Here is a 17205-nt window from a genome sequence, read left to right as displayed (position 1 = left end):
GTCCTGACACCTAGCTTTAACACATCTCCGTAGCGCTAACCGACAGCCTTCCAACTTGGAAGGTTCAAGGTTATGGAAAAGACCAAAGAAGGGAAGGCAAGCGCAACGAAAACGAGCAAAAGCCACAGTCCCAACGGAACAAAGAATGTCGATTGTTACTGGACGATGACGAGACCAGTACGATATTTGACAAAGCGGTCTAACTACAATTCGAAGCATCAAAGCAGCACACCACCCAACTTGGGTGGGTCATAAATATCAAAGATAAGTAAAGAAAGGGAAGCTTTGCGAAAACGAATTGTACAAGCCGAGAGCCAAACTCCTACAGTACTCCTCATGCATGACATTGTGATGGACTAGTTGACTACAAAGCAAGTGGTTTCACACGACGTACGTTTCGCCGTATGGTTCGTGACGGCTCATCAGGTGTGCAATTTGAAACTCGGATGTTGAGCCAAATGATGGAGAGTTACTCTTAACTCGTATCCATATGTCCTTTTCTCTTCCACATTTATGGTTATTATTATTATTATTATTATTTTTTTGTTGTTGTGCGCAAGGTGGAAGTATGTGACGTGGTGTGTGTTGTTTGATGCTTTGACGACTCATTCACATATTTTAATAATGAGGAGCGTAGTAACGAGTTTCTGGACGTGGTAAATGGTATTCACCCTGCCCTTCGTTTCACATGTGAGCATGAACAGTCCAACAAGTTGTCATTTCTCGATGTGCTGGTGGAAAAAACGAGTAGTGACGTTCTGACAACCGTTTATCGTAAGCCGACGTTTACTGGTCAGTACATTGTATATGACTCTTATTGTTCGTCTCAATATAAAGTAAACTTAGTGCGTAACCTTGTAGACCGTGCGAAGCGTATTTGTTCGTCCTGTAAGCTGCAGGAAGAGCTTGACTTTCTCCGGTCAGTTTTCGTTAAGAACGGTTAGTAGTTAGTGCGGGGCGGGTTCTGGTGCACTTTTTGACCTTTGACCTTTGGGCCAAATAAGGCACACTGTGTCGGGCTCGTTTGGTCTGGCTCGGGGACTCCCCCAGGGTTTGACCTTTGACCTTTGGGTTAAATAAGGCACACTGTGTCGGGCGCGCTTGGTCTGGCCCCGGGACTCCCCCAGGGTTCGACCTTTGGCCCTGCCATGCCATAAATGTCATCATGTTCTTTTCCGTGGCGACCGTGCACTTGTGCACGTTCGGTGCATTCGCACCAGGGAGTAGTAAAATACGTACTACTCCCTGATTTGCACATCGTAGATGTGCAGTGAATGACATATTGCGCATGCGCGCATAAGTACGCGGAGCGTGCGACCTTCAGTGGCCCTGCGTGTGGAAAAGACGTATACACCAGGTGTACACGTGTCATTGTAGGGTGATATAGCCGACCTCATATACGCTGTACGGGGAGATTATTTCCTCAGTATGTTGTAGGCAGTGCTGGAGGTGACGTGACGATGGCGGAGCCAAGTGCAAAACGATCTAGGCAGCCCAGACAGCCCACCTCGAGTGCCGTGCGTGGGTTTTTGAAAAAGTTTTCTTTGCCAGGTTCAGGCACTGATCCTCTCGTCTTTTTCAGCAGCCATCATGACGAGCTCCGACAGGTTCTGCTCGAGGAGCTTCAGTCTCACCCTTTCAAGGTGGTTTTAGTTTTGAGGGTGGAGATGACACGAGAGTCGGCCACGGGTAGTACGTCTGCCGTCCCGTTTTTTAGAAGTAGACCGGCTCGGATCCTCAGCGAAGGGGACATTGATAGTGCAGTCAAGACGATGGTGGCGAGGATCACTGGTCTTATTGATAAGTGGATGCAGAACGGATCCAACTGGACCGTTTCTCGAGTGAGACAGCTGGATGTGTCGACAGCAAAGTACACTCCTCTTCGAGGTGAGTTTCTGTTCATCCGGCAGTGTTTGTTCGAAGCCTGTCGAATTTCTTGTGGAAAGTTGTAGATGTATGTTTTGTACCAGATGTACAGTTTTTCGTGATTGTCGAGAGGGTGTAGTTGTGATGTGGTGTTACTCTGAGCAAAGCCTTCGTTGTATTTTTGTGGTGTTCTGTAGGTGGTGCAGCTGCTATCCCGCCGAAATTAGAAAAAAAGAAGGCCATCATTAACGTAAAGAACAACGATGACAGGTGTTTGATGTGGGCGTTGTTGTCAGCGCTGCACCCCGTCGAACAGAATGCTGAGCGTGCATCCAAGTACACCCAGTATGTTGATGAGCTGCGGTTCGATGGTGTGATGTTCCCTGCAACGCTCCGTGATGTACCCAAAGTGGAGTTACAGAATGGTCTTGCAATCAATGTGTTTGGCTACGAGGGGAATCTGTACCCACTCTATCTCAGCGAGCGACAGGAGACTCCAATCAACCTCCTTCTTCATGACAACCACTTCACATGGATAAAAAACTTCAGTCGTGCATGTGAGAATAAGAACAAGCGGGCAACACACTACTGCTTGCGATGCCTCTCCGCACACAAAACAGCAGACTCCCTGCAGCATCACAGCGAGAGATGTCAGGTGATGAAGCCCGTGCCAGTCGTCATGCCCACAGCAAAGGACAGAATCCTCAAATATACAAATTTGAAGCACAGGATGGTGGCTCCATACATCATTTACGCTGATACGGAGGCCATCATTGAGCCGATGGAGGAACAGCATGGCAGCAGCACTGTACGCACAGCCCGTCATGTACCATGCAGCATCAGGTATGTTTTGTTGTTGGTGTTGTTTTTGACTAATGTTTGCTGTACTCATGCCTGCACAGTGCTTCCTGTTATTCCTTCTTGTCTTGTTCTCCCCTAATTGTGTTCGTGTTGTAGTATGTGCATTTTGTGTGATTCCATTTTTTTTTTTAAATCACTCATTCTTACTTTCCTTCTTCTTCTTTTATGCTCTTGTAGATATGCTGCCATCCGATCCAACGGTGAAGTCCGTGGCGAGTTTGACGACTGCAGTGAGAATGCCATTCACAACTTTTTCGACAGTCTCAAAGAGTTGGAAGGCAGTATCCAGGAGGATTTGGCTGATATCAAGCCAATTCGCATGACGGCAGAACTGGAGCTTGAGTTTCAGAACGCAGTCAACTGCTGGATATGTGATGAAGTACTTGGAGAAGATCGTGTTCGTGATCATGATCATCTCACTGGTAAGTATTATAATTTTTTGTTTATTTTTGTTGTTTTGCAGTTGTGTGTAGATATGCGCATGATGTGTATAGTGCATTTTCATGTCTTTGTAGCTGTTTGCATCTGTGTTTTATCATGGTGTATTGAATTGTATTGTCTGTGGTATCACCTTCACTGTAGATGTTTACCATGTTTGTGTATTCCCCTCTTTCTGAATATCTGCACAGGCAACTACCGCGGTGCTGCACACTACCAGTGTAATATTCAGCTAAGTATCTACCCAGATCGCCAGATCATTCCGGTTGTGTTTCACAACCTGAAAGGGTACGATGCTCACCACCTCATCGCCCACATTGGTATGACCGAGGTTGAAGAGGTGGAGTACGAGGACTCTAACCAGCGTAAGCGGATTAAGAAGGTTGGTGAGATCAGTGTCATCGCCAACAACATGGAGAAATATATTTCATTCAAGTGGCGTCAGTACCGCTTCATCGACTCCATGGCCTTCTTGAACTCCTCTCTTGACTCGTTGGTGAGCAACACCCCGGAAGATGCGCTCAAGCTTACTCGTACATTGGCCCATCATGACCTTCTCCTGCGTAAGGGTGTCTACCCCTACGAGTACATGGACTCCTTTGCTCGGTTTGATGAGACACAGCTGCCACCTAAATCAGCATTTGAGTCTAGTTTGACTGGAGAAGGTATCAGTGATGCCGACTATGCCCATGCTCAGAACGTATGGCAGGTAAGCAGCTTGTGCCTTCTGTATTGTGCTCTACTTATGACTTTGAATGCTGTTGTGATGTGCTCTACTCATTTTTTTGTACTCATTGCTCTCTATCTGTGGATGCTTGTGTGCATGTGTGTATGGATGCTTGCGTGTGTGTGTGTGTGTGCGTTGTTGTTTTGTTTTTCGTTTTGCAGACATTTGAGTGCAGTACAATGGAGACCTATCATGACCTCTATTTGCAAACAGATGTCTATCTTCTAGCAGATGTCTTTGAGCATTTCCGCAAGACGGCATACAAGACGTATGGGTTGGATCCAGCCCATTACCTTACTCTCCCAGGTATGTTCATCAGTCTTTGTTGTTGTCCAATGTATTCTCTCCTTTAGATGGTGTTCTCTGTTAGTATTCTTGTGCTTTCTTGTCGGTGTATTTATATACTTTTTGCATGGTGTATTGACTTTCGTGTTTGTGTTCTGGTGTGTTGTATGGTGTTATGTAGGATATGCATGGGATGCTCTACTACGGTTCACCCAGATTGAACTGCAGCTGCTCACGGATGTAGACATGCATCTGTTTGTCGAAGCCGGTCTACGTGGGGGCATCTCAATGGCGTCGCAGCGGTACGGCAAGGCCAACAACCCAACGATGGATCAGTACAATTCTGCCGAGCCCACATCATACCTGCTATACCTTGATGCCAACAACCTGTATGGCTGGGCTATGTGCCAGAGTATGCCGACATCCGAGTTTGCCTGGTGTGACAAGAACCTGTCCGAGATACTGGCACACCCTGTAGATTCGAGCACTGGGTTCATTGTGGAGTGTGATCTTGAGGTACCCTCTTCGCTGCACCACTACTTCAATGATTATCCACTCGCACCGGAAGTGATGAGAACATTCTCAGATAAGCTATCACCATACCAACAAGCACTTGTGGAGGAGCTCAAAGTGTCAGCCGTAGATGGAGTCAAGTTGACACCCAGTCTCCTACCCAAGTCCAAGTATGTGTTACACTACCGTACACTGCAGCTGTATTCGCGTCTGGGCATGGTGGTGACCGCTGTTCACAAGGTGTTGGGATTTCAGCAGAGTGCCTGGATGGCTCCCTACATCAATCTGAACACTGCACTTCGCACGAGGGCTACAACCGACTTTGAGAAGAGCTTTTACAAGGTAAATGCAACCGTTGTGTGCAGTCTTGTATGTTGTTGTTGTTGTTGTTGTTGTTGTTTTTGTCGCATGTATGGTGCAAGTGTGACGTGGAGTATGCTAATTGAAAAATATGCTGATGTGAAGGAATGGCATGATATGATTCTCATGTGTCATGTTTGCCTGTTTGTGTGCTGCAGCTGATGAACAACTCAGTCTTTGGCAAGACGATGGAGAACGTTCGTAATCGAATACGCATCGATCTCTTGCGAGAAGAAAGTGAGGAGCAGGTACTGAGGGCAGTGAGCAAGCCTACATATGTGCGGCACGACATTTTCCCGAACGGGCTTGTCGGAATAGAAAAGCAGCACACTGAGATCAAGCTCAACAAGCCGGTCTATGTGGGTATGTCGATACTAGACCTGTCAAAGGTACACATGTACTCCTTCTACTACGATGTGCTGAAGGAGCAGTATGGTAGCAGAATCCGGCTGTTGTACACCGACACCGACTCTGTTATTGTGCACATCACCACCGGTGATGTTTATGCAGAGATGGATCTGTCTCTGTATGACACCAGCAACTTTCCCACTGACCATCCTCAGTACACTTCTGCCAATAAGAAAGTGGTTGGCAAATTCAAAGATGAGCTTGGTGGGAAATCCATGGTGGAGTTTGTAGGTCTAAGATCGAAGATGTACTCCTACATCGGACAGGAATCGGCCAAACGGGCCAAGGGTGTGCGAAAGGCAGTCCTGGCAAATACCATCACCCACAAGGACTATGTAGATGCACTGCTCAGTCATCGTGTGTCTTCCAGGCCTATGACGGGTCTCCGATCACATTGCCACACAGTGTATGAGGAGGTAACCACCAAGGTGGCATTGTCTCCATTCGACTGCAAGCGGTACATACTGGATGATGGCATGGCCACACTTGCATATGGTCACAAGGACATTTAATGGACAGGACCCCACATTGAACATGTTTCATCATTTTCATACAAAAACTCCCCGCCGTTCTTCTGTCATTAATTCCTCCTATCTTGGCGTGTCGGGCCGGCTCCAACAATATACATTTTTTGTTAAATATTTCAGGCTTGTGCCTCAATCATATTGCAGGATATAGTGCATCGTGCGGTATAATAATCTTCATTGTATCATCAAATATTACCCTACACACTTTGGTTTGCAGTGTGTGCACAGCATAGTCCATATATCATCAAATTGATCAAGTTCAGTATCTGCGGGCATACATTTCCCCAGCTTGAGAAAATGCTTATATACTTGCGTAAATTTATGCTCACAATGATTACATTAAAATGAGATTAACTCTGCCACACATTATATTACCAGACACTGTTGTTGTTGTCGTCGTCGTTGTTGTTGTTGTTGTTGTTGTTGTTGTTGTTGGTTGTTGTTGGCTGTTGTTGGCTGTTGTTGGCTGTTGTCGGTTGTTGTTGGTTGTTGTTGTTGGTTGTTGTTGTTGGTTGTTGTTGTTGGTTGTTGTTGTTGGTTGTTGTTGTTGGTTGTTGTTGTTGGTTGTTGTTGGTTGTTGTTGGTTGTTGTTGGTTGTTGTCGGTTGTTGTCGGTTGTTGTCAGTTGTTGTCGGTTGTTGATTGTTGTTGGTGGTTGTTGTTGGTTGTTGTTGTTGGTTGTTGTTGGTTGTTGTTGGTTGTTGTTGGCTGTTGTCGGTTGTTGTCGGTTGTTGTTGGTTGTTGTTGGTTGTTGTTGGCTGTTGTTGTTGGTTGTTGTCGGTTGTTGTTGTTGGTTGTTGTTGTTGGTTGTTGTTGGTTGTTGTTGGTTGTTGTTGTTTGTTGTTGGTTGTTGTTGGTTGTTGTTGGTTGTTGTTGGTTGTTGTTGGTTGTTGTTGGTTGTTGTTGGTTGTTGTTGGTTGTTGTTGGTTGTTGTTGGTTGTTGTTGGTTGTTGTTGGTTGTTGTTGGTTGTTGTTGGTTGTTGTTGTTTGTTGTCCCATGGGACAATGAAACTACAAAGGAAAGTGGCTACTGACGAGGCACCTGTGACCACGCCAATGCCTGAAACTGATGAAGCTGAGGAACGGAGGATCCTTGAGTTGGCCCTTAGCCGACTTGAGCGTGATTAACGCAGTGTTTACACTCTCCTCAGCAAATCCCATCAAATCGGAGCACATGTTGACGGGAGCTTAGAGTTGGCACTGCTCAGTAATGGCAAAATAATTTAAATGGCCGCCAAGACCTTGCTCAATAGGCGGAAGAGTCACCTGTATGCAATACGTTGTATATGTCGTGTGTGTGTATTGTATATGCATTGGGCTCGAGTAACTCAACAGCATTCGCTCAGTAACACTCAACACTCCCACCATCAAATGGGAATACACGTGTTGAAGCAAGCTTAGAATGAGCGTTACTTGGTAATAACAGAATGAACCCGATGACCTACATGTACGTAAACAGGTGGCTAAATCACTGGTACACAAATGCATTCGGCATGAGATAAGCATTAACTCACTCATCAACTGTAATATGTTCCATGCGGTCGCCAGGTGTGTGTCTCTGCTAGGTAAATGGACGGGATAAGGTATTATGTTCAGTTCATGTTCGAGTCCGTTGTAGTTTTGACAGAGATCGAGATGTCACGCTGGCTGCTGAATTGGATGACGGCAACGCAACCCAATAGTGGTCAGGAAGTTGGTCCACGAGCTGCTGTTGTCCAACGGAAAGATGATACTAGTGATAGTGACGAAGATGAACGCAGAAGAAAGTGTTAAATTTGTTCTCAGGAAGAGGAAGAGAGTGACGATATCATCCTTGCTCCTACCTGTCATGTTGAATCCAGGATTTCTGGGTTTTGTAGGATCGTTGCCACGCAAGCGTCGGTTCTGGTCGGCTCATGCTGATGGCGACGATGATGGTGTTTGGGAAAAAGAGATCTTGGGGATATGGAGTAGACTTGGACAAGACTTCCAAGGTGTCGAAGATGAGAGGTTCATCGAAAAGTTTCGAGTGACCAAATGCACATTTCTGGCTGTGCACGATTTGGTCAAAGATACCATTGATTGTCAGACGACGCACTTGCGCAAGTGATCTCTGGGAAAAAACGTCTTGCAATATTCCTCCAATGGATGGCTCATGCCGAGGAATTCCAGCAGTTGGCAAAAGAGTATCGCATTGATACTTCTACAGTCCATAGCATCGTGGAAGCGTGTGTATCTACATTCCGGCAACTTGCCCCTAAGTTCATTGTCTTTCCCCAAGACCAGCTCAATGTAGCTGACGTTGTCTCCGGCTTTAAATCTCTGTGCCACCTACCTGGCTGTGCTGGTGCCATTGACGGCACTTTCATGATTTTCATGAAACATGAAAATCATGAAAGTGCCGTCAATGGCACCAGCACAGCCAGGTAGGTGGCACAGAGATTTAAAGCCGGAGACAACGTCAGCTACATTGAGCTGGTCTTGGGGAAAGACAATGAACTTAGGGGCAAGTTGCCGGAATGTAGATACACACGCTTGCACGATGCTATGGACTGTAGAAGTATCAATGCGATACTCTTTTGCCAACTGCTGGAATTCCTCGGCATGAGCCATCCATTGGAGGAATATTGCAAGACGTTTTTTCCCAGAGATCACTTGCGCAAGTGCGTCGTCTGACAATCAATGGTATCTTTGACCAAATCGTGCACAGCCAGAAATGTGCATTTGGTCACTCGAAACTTTTCGATGAACCTCTCATCTTCGACACCTTGGAAGTCTTGTCCAAGTCTACTCCATATCCCCAAGATCTCTTTTTCCCAAACACCATCATCGTCGCCATCAGCATGAGCCGACCAGAACCGACGCTTGCGTGGCAACGATCCTACAAAACCCAGAAATCCTGGATTCAACATGACAGGTAGGAGCAAGGATGATATCGTCACTCTCTTCCTCTTCCTGAGAACAAATTTAACACTTTCTTCTGCGTTCATCTTCGTCACTATCACTAGTATCATCTTTCCGTTGGACAACAGCAGCTCGTGGACCAACTTCCTGACCACTATTGGGTTGCGTTGCCGTCATCCAATTCAGCAGCCAGCGTGACATCTCGATCTCTGTCAAAACTACAACGGACTCGAACATGAACTGAACATAATACCTTATCCCGTCCATTTACCTAGCAGAGACACACACCTGGCGACCGCATGGAACATATTACAGTTGATGAGTGAGTTAATGCTTATCTCATGCCGAATGCATTTGTGTACCAGTGATTTAGCCACCTGTTTACGTACATGTAGGTCATCGGGTTCATTCTGTTATTACCAAGTAACGCTCATTCTAAGCTTGCTTCAACACGTGTATTCCCATTTGATGGTGGGAGTGTTGAGTGTTACTGAGCGAATGCTGTTGAGTTACTCGAGCCCAATGCATATACAATACACACACACGACATATACAACGTATTGCATACAGGTGACTCTTCCGCCTATTGAGCAAGGTCTTGGCGGCCATTTAAATTATTTTGCCATTACTGAGCAGTGCCAACTCTAAGCTCCCGTCAACATGTGCTCCGATTTGATGGGATTTGCTGAGGAGAGTGTAAACACTGCGTTAATCACGCTCAAGTCGGCTAAGGGCCAACTCAAGGATCCTCCGTTCCTCAGCTTCATCAGTTTCAGGCATTGGCGTGGTCACAGGTGCCTCGTCAGTAGCCACTTTCCTTTGTAGTTTCATTGTCCCATGGGACAACAAACAACAACAACCAACAACAACCAACAACAACCAACAACAACCAACAACAACCAACAACAACCAACAACAACCAACAACAACCAACAACAACCAACAACAACCAACAACAACAACCAACAACAACAACCGACAACAACCAACAACAACCAACAACAACAGCCAACAACAACCAACAACAACCGACAACAACCGACAACAGCCAACAACAACCAACAACAACCAACAACAACCAACAACAACAACCAACAACAACCACCAACAACAATCAACAACCGACAACAACTGACAACAACCGACAACAACCGACAACAACCAACAACCAACAACAACCAACAACAACAACCAACAACAACAACCAACAACAACAACCAACAACAACAACCAACAACAACAACCAACAACAACAACCAACAACAACAACCAACAACAACAACCAACAACAACCGACAACAGCCAACAACAGCCAACAACAGCCAACAACAACCAACAACAACAACAACAACAACAACAACAACGACGACGACAACAACAACAACAGTGTCTGGTAATATAATGTGTGGCAGAGTTAATCTCATTTTAATGTAATCATTGTGAGCATAAATTTACGCAAGTATATAAGCATTTTCTCAAGCTGGGGAAATGTATGCCCGCAGATACTGAACTTGATCAATTTGATGATATATGGACTATGCTGTGCACACACTGCAAACCAAAGTGTGTAGGGTAATATTTGATGATACAATGAAGATTATTATACCGCACGATGCACTATATCCTGCAATATGATTGAGGCACAAGCCTGAAATATTTAACAAAAAATGTATATTGTTGGAGCCGGCCCGACACGCCAAGATAGGAGGAATTAATGACAGAAGAACGGCGGGGAGTTTTTGTATGAAAATGATGAAACATGTTCAATGTGGGGTCCTGTCCATTAAATGTCCTTGTGACCATATGCAAGTGTGGCCATGCCATCATCCAGTATGTACCGCTTGCAGTCGAATGGAGACAATGCCACCTTGGTGGTTACCTCCTCATACACTGTGTGGCAATGTGATCGGAGACCCGTCATAGGCCTGGAAGACACACGATGACTGAGCAGTGCATCTACGTAGTCCTTGTGGGTGATGGTATTTGCCAGGACTGCCTTTCGCACACCCTTGGCCCGTTTGGCCGATTCCTGTCCGATGTAGGAGTACATCTTCGATCTTAGACCTACAAACTCCACCATGGATTTCCCACCAAGCTCATCTTTGAATTTGCCAACCACTTTCTTATTGGCAGAAGTGTACTGAGGATGGTCAGTGGGAAAGTTGCTGGTGTCATACAGAGACAGATCCATCTCTGCATAAACATCACCGGTGGTGATGTGCACAATAACAGAGTCGGTGTCGGTGTACAACAGCCGGATTCTGCTACCATACTGCTCCTTCAGCACATCGTAGTAGAAGGAGTACATGTGTACCTTTGACAGGTCTAGTATCGACATACCCACATAGACCGGCTTGTTGAGCTTGATCTCAGTGTGCTGCTTTTCTATTCCGACAAGCCCGTTCGGGAAAATGTCGTGCCGCACATATGTAGGCTTGCTCACTGCCCTCAGTACCTGCTCCTCACTTTCTTCTCGCAAGAGATCGATGCGTATTCGATTACGAACGTTCTCCATCGTCTTGCCAAAGACTGAGTTGTTCATCAGCTGCAGCACACAAACAGGCAAACATGACACATGAGAATCATATCATGCCATTCCTTCACATCAGCATATTTTTCAATTAGCATACTCCACGTCACACTTGCACCATACATGCGACAAAAACAACAACAACAACAACAACAACAACATACAAGACTGCACACAACGGTTGCATTTACCTTGTAAAAGCTCTTCTCAAAGTCGGTTGTAGCCCTCGTGCGAAGTGCAGTGTTCAGATTGATGTAGGGAGCCATCCAGGCACTCTGCTGAAATCCCAACACCTTGTGAACAGCGGTCACCACCATGCCCAGACGCGAATACAGCTGCAGTGTACGGTAGTGTAACACATACTTGGACTTGGGTAGGAGACTGGGTGTCAACTTGACTCCATCTACGGCTGACACTTTGAGCTCCTCCACAAGTGCTTGTTGGTATGGTGATAGCTTATCTGAGAATGTTCTCATCACTTCCGGTGCGAGTGGATAATCATTGAAGTAGTGGTGCAGCGAAGAGGGTACCTCAAGATCACACTCCACAATGAACCCAGTGCTCGAATCTACAGGGTGTGCCAGTATCTCGGACAGGTTCTTGTCACACCAGGCAAACTCGGATGTCGGCATACTCTGGCACATAGCCCAGCCATACAGGTTGTTGGCATCAAGGTATAGCAGGTATGATGTGGGCTCGGCAGAATTGTACTGATCCATCGTTGGGTTGTTGGCCTTGCCGTACCGCTGCGACGCCATTGAGATGCCCCCACGTAGACCGGCTTCGACAAACAGATGCATGTCTACATCCGTGAGCAGCTGCAGTTCAATCTGGGTGAACCGTAGTAGAGCATCCCATGCATATCCTACATAACACCATACAACACACCAGAACACAAACACGAAAGTCAATACACCATGCAAAAAGTATATAAATACACCGACAAGAAAGCACAAGAATACTAACAGAGAACACCATCTAAAGGAGAGAATACATTGGACAACAACAAAGACTGATGAACATACCTGGGAGAGTAAGGTAATGGGCTGGATCCAACCCATACGTCTTGTATGCCGTCTTGCGGAAATGCTCAAAGACATCTGCTAGAAGATAGACATCTGTTTGCAAATAGAGGTCATGATAGGTCTCCATTGTACTGCACTCAAATGTCTGCAAAACGAAAAACAAAACAACAACGCACACACACACACACACGCAAGCATCCATACACACATGCACACAAGCATCCACAGATAGAGAGCAATGAGTACAAAAAAATGAGTAGAGCACATCACAACAGCATTCAAAGTCATAAGTAGAGCACAATACAGAAGGCACAAGCTGCTTACCTGCCATACGTTCTGAGCATGGGCATAGTCGGCATCACTGATACCTTCTCCAGTCAAACTAGACTCAAATGCTGATTTAGGTGGCAGCTGTGTCTCATCAAACCGAGCAAAGGAGTCCATGTACTCGTAGGGGTAGACACCCTTACGCAGGAGAAGGTCATGATGGGCCAATGTACGAGTAAGCTTGAGCGCATCTTCCGGGGTGTTGCTCACCAACGAGTCAAGAGAGGAGTTCAAGAAGGCCATGGAGTCGATGAAGCGGTACTGACGCCACTTGAATGAAATATATTTCTCCATGTTGTTGGCGATGACACTGATCTCACCAACCTTCTTAATCCGCTTACGCTGGTTAGAGTCCTCGTACTCCACCTCTTCAACCTCGGTCATACCAATGTGGGCGATGAGGTGGTGAGCATCGTACCCTTTCAGGTTGTGAAACACAACCGGAATGATCTGGCGATCTGGGTAGATACTTAGCTGAATATTACACTGGTAGTGTGCAGCACCGCGGTAGTTGCCTGTGCAGATATTCAGAAAGAGGGGAATACACAAACATGGTAAACATCTACAGTGAAGGTGATACCACAGACAATACAATTCAATACACCATGATAAAACACAGATGCAAACAGCTACAAAGACATGAAAATGCACTATACACATCATGCGCATATCTACACACAACTGCAAAACAACAAAAATAAACAAAAAATTATAATACTTACCAGTGAGATGATCATGATCACGAACACGATCTTCTCCAAGTACTTCATCACATATCCAGCAGTTGACTGCGTTCTGAAACTCAAGCTCCAGTTCTGCCGTCATGCGAATTGGCTTGATATCAGCCAAATCCTCCTGGATACTGCCTTCCAACTCTTTGAGACTGTCGAAAAAGTTGTGAATGGCATTCTCACTGCAGTCGTCAAACTCGCCACGGACTTCACCGTTGGATCGGATGGCAGCATATCTACAAGAGCATAAAAGAAGAAGAAGGAAAGTAAGAATGAGTGATTTTAAAAAAAAAATGGAATCACACAAAATGCACATACTACAACACGAACACAATTAGGGGAGAACAAGACAAGAAGGAATAACAGGAAGCACTGTGCAGGCATGAGTACAGCAAACATTAGTCAAAAACAACACCAACAACAAAACATACCTGATGCTGCATGGTACATGACGGGCTGTGCGTACAGTGCTGCTGCCATGCTGTTCCTCCATCGGCTCAATGATGGCCTCCGTATCAGCGTAAATGATGTATGGAGCCACCATCCTGTGCTTCAAATTTGTATATTTGAGGATTCTGTCCTTTGCTGTGGGCATGACGACTGGCACGGGCTTCATCACCTGACATCTCTCGCTGTGATGCTGCAGGGAGTCTGCTGTTTTGTGTGCGGAGAGGCATCGCAAGCAGTAGTGTGTTGCCCGCTTGTTCTTATTCTCACATGCACGACTGAAGTTTTTTATCCATGTGAAGTGGTTGTCATGAAGAAGGAGGTTGATTGGAGTCTCCTGTCGCTCGCTGAGATAGAGTGGGTACAGATTCCCCTCGTAGCCAAACACATTGATTGCAAGACCATTCTGTAACTCCACTTTGGGTACATCACGGAGCGTTGCAGGGAACATCACACCATCGAACCGCAGCTCATCAACATACTGGGTGTACTTGGATGCACGCTCAGCATTCTGTTCGACGGGGTGCAGCGCTGACAACAACGCCCACATCAAACACCTGTCATCGTTGTTCTTTACGTTAATGATGGCCTTCTTTTTTTCTAATTTCGGCGGGATAGCAGCTGCACCACCTACAGAACACCACAAAAATACAACGAAGGCTTTGCTCAGAGTAACACCACATCACAACTACACCCTCTCGACAATCACGAAAAACTGTACATCTGGTACAAAACATACATCTACAACTTTCCACAAGAAATTCGACAGGCTTCGAACAAACACTGCCGGATGAACAGAAACTCACCTCGAAGAGGAGTGTACTTTGCTGTCGACACATCCAGCTGTCTCACTCGAGAAACGGTCCAGTTGGATCCGTTCTGCATCCACTTATCAATAAGACCAGTGATCCTCGCCACCATCGTCTTGACTGCACTATCAATGTCCCCTTCGCTGAGGATCCGAGCCGGTCTACTTCTAAAAAACGGGACGGCAGACGTACTACCCGTGGCCGACTCTCGTGTCATCTCCACCCTCAAAACTAAAACCACCTTGAAAGGGTGAGACTGAAGCTCCTCGAGCAGAACCTGTCGGAGCTCGTCATGATGGCTGCTGAAAAAGACGAGAGGATCAGTGCCTGAACCTGGCAAAGAAAACTTTTTCAAAAACCCACGCACGGCACTCGAGGTGGGCTGTCTGGGCTGCCTAGATCGTTTTGCACTTGGCTCCGCCATCGTCACGTCACCTCCAGCACTGCCTACAACATACTGAGGAAATAATCTCCCCGTACAGCGTATATGAGGTCGGCTATATCACCCTACAATGACACGTGTACACCTGGTGTATACGTCTTTTCCACACGCAGGGCCACTGAAGGTCGCACGCTCCGCGTACTTATGCGCGCATGCGCAATATGTCATTCACTGCACATCTACGATGTGCAAATCAGGGAGTAGTACGTATTTTACTACTCCCTGGTGCGAATGCACCGAACGTGCACAAGTGCACGGTCGCCACGGAAAAGAACATGATGACATTTATGGCATGGCAGGGCCAAAGGTCGAACCCTGGGGGAGTCCCGGGGCCAGACCAAGCGCGCCCGACACAGTGTGCCTTATTTAACCCAAAGGTCAAAGGTCAAACCCTGGGGGAGTCCCCGAGCCAGACCAAACGAGCCCGACACAGTGTGCCTTATTTGGCCCAAAGGTCAAAGGTCAAAAAGTGCACCAGAACCCGCCCCGCACTAACTACTACGGTTACCCTGAGTTTTTGTTGCAGAAGTTGTTGAAAGTGGAACAAACTACTAAGGCTCCTTTGTTTGGTCCTGCTCGTTGTCCCGTCTATTTATGTTTGCCTTGGAAAGGACAGGAGTCGACTAAAGTTTGTAGTGCAGTCAAGTCCGTTGTTCGTCGAACATACTATGCAGTACACTTTGTGCCAGTTTTTACGACGATGCGTGCGTTTACGGTGCGGAAGGATGTCCTACCAGCCCTTCACCTTAGTCATCTTATTTACAACTTTGAATGCCGACAATGCGCTAGTCGGTATGTTGGTAGGACTGTTCAGCACCTGAACGCACGCATCAAACAACACACACCACGTCACATACTTCCACCTTGCGCACAACAACAAAGACCGAAGCGAGGGCGACCTAGAAAACAATTATTATTATTATTATTATTATTTTTCTTATTTTGTTAGGGATTTCCCAACAGACAATGTTGCCTTTTTACTGGGAACCCTAAATGAGACTTTGCGCGAAACAAAGCAGGCGACTCGGCCAGGCGACAAGATGGAGGCAGCGCATTCCACCTGTCGGCACCAAGATACGCAATGGAATGGAAACCATACCGGGAGTGACAGGCAGGCAAGAGCAACTGTAGCTTGGCCCCGGGTTGTGGCAGCAGAATGTGGGCCAGTGCAGCGGGGAGTGAATAGGAGGCTGAGAAGTGGGCTAGATAAACCATGCAGACAGCGAAAGACAAAGACGTATTGCTTGAAATTTAAGCGTTGCTCTAGTGTGTAGATCTTGGTGTAAGCGTACAGTGTCTCAGTGGGAGTTCTGCGGTCAAGGGCAAATTTTCTTTTAAGACTAGTACGGCTGGCTGCGATCAGCTGGTTGTATGAACGATGAGATAGACAGTTAATGTAGGCAGAGCTAGCATACTCAAGGGTGGATTGAATAATGGATAGATAGAAAAGACTCTGCGCTCTGTGGTTCAGGTTCTGCCTGGCATGCTTGTAGGCTCCGACCTTCTGCTTGACGGCAATGCAAACTCGCTCTACTTGAGCATCGAATGCCAAGTGCTCATCCACAATGAGGCCCAGGTATTTGGCTGTGTGCGCAGGATGAGAGTGGAGTTGCGGCATGATATGGACACAGTGGTGGGTAAGGGACTAGTTGGGCGACGTAACAGCAGAAATTGTGTCTTATCAGGGTTAAGAACCAGTCCCTTCCATGTAAGGTAGCTGTCCAGAGCAGCAAGGTCCGCAGTGAGACGCTCCAACACAGTATCACAGTCGCCGGACATAAAATGCAATATCATCAGCATACTCCTGGTCTTGGCTAAACCTAAAACAGGGTGTTATGTCGCGAATGTAGATACAAATTAAGACTGGGCCCAGAACGGAGCCTTGGGGCACTCCTCGGGAGCATGGGCGTGACTGTCCAAGTTCCTGACCAACTCTAACAGTTTGTATTCTGTCAGACAGGTAGCTACAAAACCAATTCAAGGCAACATCTCTGATGCCTGTGTCATGTAGACTCTGGATGAGGGCG

General features: G+C 46.5%; 2 protein-coding genes across 4 annotated transcripts; one reads left to right on the top strand and one right to left on the bottom strand.

The window, feature by feature from the left end:
- Positions 1–1037: 1037 nt before the first annotated feature.
- Positions 1038–6348, top strand: LOC135817934 (uncharacterized). 2 transcript variants are annotated; one of them, XM_065331237.1, is made up of 7 exons: positions 1038–1887; positions 2064–2709; positions 2905–3149; positions 3357–3874; positions 4054–4198; positions 4359–5032; positions 5209–6348. In XM_065331237.1, exons 1-7 carry the CDS (start codon positions 1461–1463, stop codon positions 5968–5970), a joined length of 3417 nt encoding a protein of 1138 aa, XP_065187309.1. In that variant the 5' UTR covers positions 1038–1460; the 3' UTR covers positions 5971–6348. The 2 variants fall into 2 exon arrangements, with proteins under 2 accessions (XP_065187309.1, XP_065187310.1); XM_065331238.1 differs by lacking the exon at positions 1038–1887 and having other exon boundaries at positions 2533–2709; positions 2934–3149.
- A 3823-nt stretch (positions 6349–10171) lies between these two features.
- On the bottom strand, positions 10172–15612 carry LOC135817933 (uncharacterized). 2 transcript variants are annotated; one of them, XM_065331235.1, is made up of 7 exons: positions 14734–15612; positions 13912–14557; positions 13472–13716; positions 12747–13264; positions 12423–12567; positions 11589–12262; positions 10172–11412 (listed from the first exon to the last, which is right to left on the bottom strand). In XM_065331235.1, the coding sequence occupies exons 1-7, from the start codon at positions 15158–15160 to the stop codon at positions 10651–10653; spliced, it is 3417 nt and encodes a 1138-aa protein (XP_065187307.1). In that variant the 5' UTR covers positions 15161–15612; the 3' UTR covers positions 10172–10650. The 2 variants fall into 2 exon arrangements, with proteins under 2 accessions (XP_065187307.1, XP_065187308.1); XM_065331236.1 differs by lacking the exon at positions 14734–15612 and having other exon boundaries at positions 10179–11412; positions 13472–13687; positions 13912–14088.
- Between the last annotated feature and the right edge of the window lie 1593 nt (positions 15613–17205).

Source organism: Sycon ciliatum, chromosome 5 (assembly GCF_964019385.1).
Source record: "Sycon ciliatum chromosome 5, ocSycCili1.1, whole genome shotgun sequence".
In the NCBI taxonomy this organism is placed as follows: Eukaryota; Metazoa; Porifera; class Calcarea; order Leucosolenida; family Sycettidae; genus Sycon; species Sycon ciliatum.
The sequence above is the reverse complement of the archived record's forward strand: the minus strand, read 5'-3'. Positions and strand labels throughout refer to the sequence as shown.

Excerpts from the sequence above, each read along its gene's own strand:
- LOC135817933 (XM_065331235.1), bottom strand. The coding sequence starts at position 15,160 with ATGGCGGAGCCAAGTGCAAAACGATCTAGGCAGCCCAGACAGCCCACC. Across the intron at positions 13,717-13,911 it reads CATGTACCATGCAGCATCAG|ATATGCTGCCATCCGATCCA; the intron begins GTATGTTTTGTT and ends ATGCTCTTGTAG. Across the intron at positions 12,263-12,422 it reads CCATTACCTTACTCTCCCAG|GATATGCATGGGATGCTCTA; the intron begins GTATGTTCATCA and ends GGTGTTATGTAG.
- LOC135817934 (XM_065331237.1), top strand. The coding sequence starts at position 1,461 with ATGGCGGAGCCAAGTGCAAAACGATCTAGGCAGCCCAGACAGCCCACC. Across the intron at positions 4,199-4,358 it reads CCATTACCTTACTCTCCCAG|GATATGCATGGGATGCTCTA; the intron begins GTATGTTCATCA and ends GGTGTTATGTAG. Across the intron at positions 5,033-5,208 it reads TTGAGAAGAGCTTTTACAAG|CTGATGAACAACTCAGTCTT; the intron begins GTAAATGCAACC and ends TGTGTGCTGCAG.